Source organism: Drosophila albomicans, unplaced genomic scaffold (assembly GCF_009650485.2).
Source record: "Drosophila albomicans strain 15112-1751.03 unplaced genomic scaffold, ASM965048v2 utg000101l_pilon, whole genome shotgun sequence".
In the NCBI taxonomy this organism is placed as follows: domain Eukaryota; kingdom Metazoa; phylum Arthropoda; class Insecta; order Diptera; family Drosophilidae; genus Drosophila; species Drosophila albomicans.
In genome coordinates, this window is record NW_026263513.1 from 65,001 (window position 1) to 68,320 (window position 3,320).

Genomic DNA, 3,320 nt, shown 5'->3' on the forward strand with positions numbered 1-3,320 from the left:
ATATTACTGTTCCAATTTAAACTACGAAGAGCAAATATCAAAAATTATTTCTGCACCGACTCAATCCTATCTTGATAAACCCTATACTGAGGATTCCAGACTGGAAATCCGTACTCAATGATAGGACGAACCAGTGAGACGTACAAAGTTTTAGTAGTGTAGGAATTGTTGAATTCTTTCGACCAGCGTTTTTAAATCCTAGTACACCCATGGCCCTACTTAAAACAGACAGAATATTTTTATCAAATTTTAGTTTTGCATCAAGTAGAAATAAAATGTCATTTACCGATTCAATCCGTTCTAGAGGACCATCACATAAAACATAGTTTCTGCCTGAGAATAACCCCTACAGAAGATCATAAGCTTGCATTTATTTCAATTGAGATGTAACATATTTACTCTGCGCAAAGATTCTAAACGATTAAGGTCACATTGCAACTGAGAACTCACAAGACTATCGTTAAATGTCAGGCAAAGCTTAACGTTGTCAGCGCACATAAGTACACGGGAATGCTCTATAACAGAATGAAGATTATTTATGAACAAAGTGAACACTTGAGGACCCAAATGACTGGCCTGGGGCACACCATAAGTAACTTGGACACATTTAGATACAAAGCCATCCACTTAATTAGTCTATGAGGAACCATAAAATATTAAGTTTATGCAGTAAGAGGTGATGATTTACTGAGTCAAAAGCCTTACTAAAATCGGTGTAAATGACATCCGTTTACATTTTATTCTTTATTATTATATGGCCATGACAACCCTTTTATCGGGTCTCGGCTTGAAGCGCAATGTGCCTCCACGCGTCTCTATCCTGAGCGCGCCTTCGCGAGTTGGTAGCACCAAGTCTGGACAGGGTTTCCATCACCTGGTCTTGCCAACGCGTTCGGGGTCGTCCTCTCCTTCGTGCCCCGCATCAAACACCTTACGAGCCGGAGCGTCTTCATCCATACGGGCAATGTGGCCAGCCAGCGAAGTCTTTGAGATTTCACTCGACTGGCTACGTCAACATCACCGTACAGGTCATACAGCTCGTGGTTGTATCTGATGCGATAAACATCGTCCACGCAGATTGGACCAAAGATTTTGCGAAGAATTTTTCTCTCGAACACTCCAAGAGCAGCTGCATCTCACTGTCCAGCACTCCGCACCATATAGGAGTACTGGAAGAATGAGCGTCTTGTAGAGTGTGGTTTTTGTGCGTCGAGAGAGAGCTCTACTATTGAACTGCCTACTGAGCCCAAAGTAACACCTGTTGGCAAATGTTATTCTCCGTTTAATCTCCAGACTGACATCATTTGTGCTTGTATATCAGTGCCTAGGTAGATAAACTCCTTGACGGACCCAAAGCTATAGTTCTCTGCAGTCAGCTGAAAATCAAGACGCCGCGATTCTCTGCTAGAGCACACCATAAACTTTTTTTTCTCCTTATTTACTGCTAGTCCTACTTTTGCTGATTCCTTTTCAATAGCCCCGAAGGCTCCTGTGACATCACGCTTGGTGCGGCCAATGATATCAATATCATCAGCGTAACCAAGGAGCTGGACACATCTGTTGGTTAATATCGTGCCCGTCCGATGCGCACCAGCCTTTCTTATAATACTCTCCATTAGAATATTGAAGAGTATACAAGACAGCGAGTCACTTTGTCTGAGGCCACACTTGGTAGTAAAGGTTTCGGATTGGCCACTTCCTACCTTGACAGAGCTGATGGTGTTGCTCAATGTCATTCTGCAAAGTCTAGTCAGCTTTGCTGGTATACCAAGCTCAGACATGGCGGCATATAGGCGATCTCGCCGGGGGCTATCAAATACGGCTTTGTAGTCGACGAAGAGATGGTACGTGTCGATCTGGTTTTTGTAAGACTTCTCCAGGATTTGGCGCAAGGTGAAAATCTGGTCAACAGTGGACTTGCCAGGCCCGAACCCGCACTGGTCCAATCAGTGCTTCAGCATGGGGTTTCAGTCTTTCACACAATATGCTCGTTAGGACCTTGTATGCAACTGGAAGAAGACTAATTCCGCGGAAGTTGGTGCGCACCGTGGCATCACCCTTCTTCAGGATGGCAGAGATCATGCTGAGGTTCCAATCTTCGGGCATGCTCTCCGTGAGCCATATCTTACTGATTAGTTGGTGCATGCTCCCTACCAATATATCACCAGCTGCCTTAAACTCTCGCCTTTCCTGCTCTTTCTTCTTGCGTCTGAAAAGACGTTTTTCGTCTCTTCTTCTCGGCCTGTAGACATCCACAATAGCTCCTGTCGCCCCAGCCTGCAGTGTTCTTCTGTAGGCGGCGTCCTTTGCAGCTGTTGCGTCATGACACTCCTGATCGTACCATGGATTCCTTGTTAGAGGACGCTGGAATTCAATCACTTCTTCTGCCGAAGCTCGCAGGGAGTGAGATATGAGTGCCCACATATCCCTTATGACTTCAGGTATTAAAGGTGCTCGGCTCTCGATCGGAAGAGAGCCAAGATGCCTTATGGATGTCCAAATGACGGAAACCCGTACTACGAACTACTATATTATGGGCAGCTGCAAAGCCTATTAATCTGAGACCATTGCTCGAGGTGGTCTCATGTAGACTAAATCGCCCGACGGTGGCACCAAAGATGTCTTCTCGTCCTACCTTGGCATTAAAATCCCCGAGGAGAATTTTAATGTCATGGGAAGGACAGCGGCCATAAGCTCGGTCAAGCTCCTCATAGAAAGCGTCCTTGGTGGCATCGTCCTTTTCCTCCGTTGGGGCATGTGCCCATATCAGGCTGATGTTAAAGAATTTGGCAGTAATTCGGATCGTTGCAATTCTCTCGTTTGTTGGCCGAAAGTGAGAGACTCGGCGCCGCAGCCTCGCACTTACAACGAAACCACAACCAAATTCATGCCGTTCTGGATGGCAGCTGTAGTAAAAGTCACAGTTCTTCTTCTTTATGCAGGCTTGTCCTATCCATCACATTTCCTGGATAGCAGTGATGTCAGCCCTCCATTTGTTGAGGGTATCTGCTAGTTGTTGAGCAGCACCCTCATTGCATTTTATTCACGAATCCTTTAATTACAATAGAGGAGAACTCCAATAAGTTAGTGGATAACTAACTAGGTCCTAGGTCCAATAAGTGGACCTAGATTTCACAAATCCATGATGGTAAGGCGAAATTATAGATTTACACAGAAGTTGCAGTTGAAAAGTTAAAAGTTTTCAAATGATTTTGGAATCGCAGACAATTTAGATATACCGCGATAATTTTGAACTTTAGTTTTGTTTCCTTTTTAGGATAGGTATAATATATGATTTTTTCAAGATTTTTGGAAAAGAG

At 44.4% G+C, this 3,320-nt stretch overlaps 1 protein-coding gene across 1 annotated transcript; it reads right to left on the minus strand.

Moving 5' to 3' along the window:
* Positions 1-2,437: 2,437 nt before the first annotated feature.
* Positions 2,438-2,889, minus strand: LOC127566262 (craniofacial development protein 2-like). Its single transcript, XM_052008285.1, has 2 exons — positions 2,867-2,889; positions 2,438-2,771 (listed from the first exon to the last, which is right to left on the minus strand). The coding sequence occupies exons 1-2, from the start codon at positions 2,887-2,889 to the stop codon at positions 2,438-2,440; spliced, it is 357 nt and encodes a 118-aa protein (XP_051864245.1).
* Between the last annotated feature and the right edge of the window lie 431 nt (positions 2,890-3,320).

What these genes read in the sequence shown, in the direction of transcription:
- LOC127566262 (XM_052008285.1), bottom strand. Translation starts at nt 2,889, where the DNA reads ATGAATTTGGTTGTGGTTTCGTT. An exon ending in AATTTGGTTGTGGTTTCGTT is followed by an intron (nt 2,772 to 2,866) that starts GTAAGTGCGAGG and finishes CTTTAACATCAG; the next exon opens with CCTGATATGGGCACATGCCC.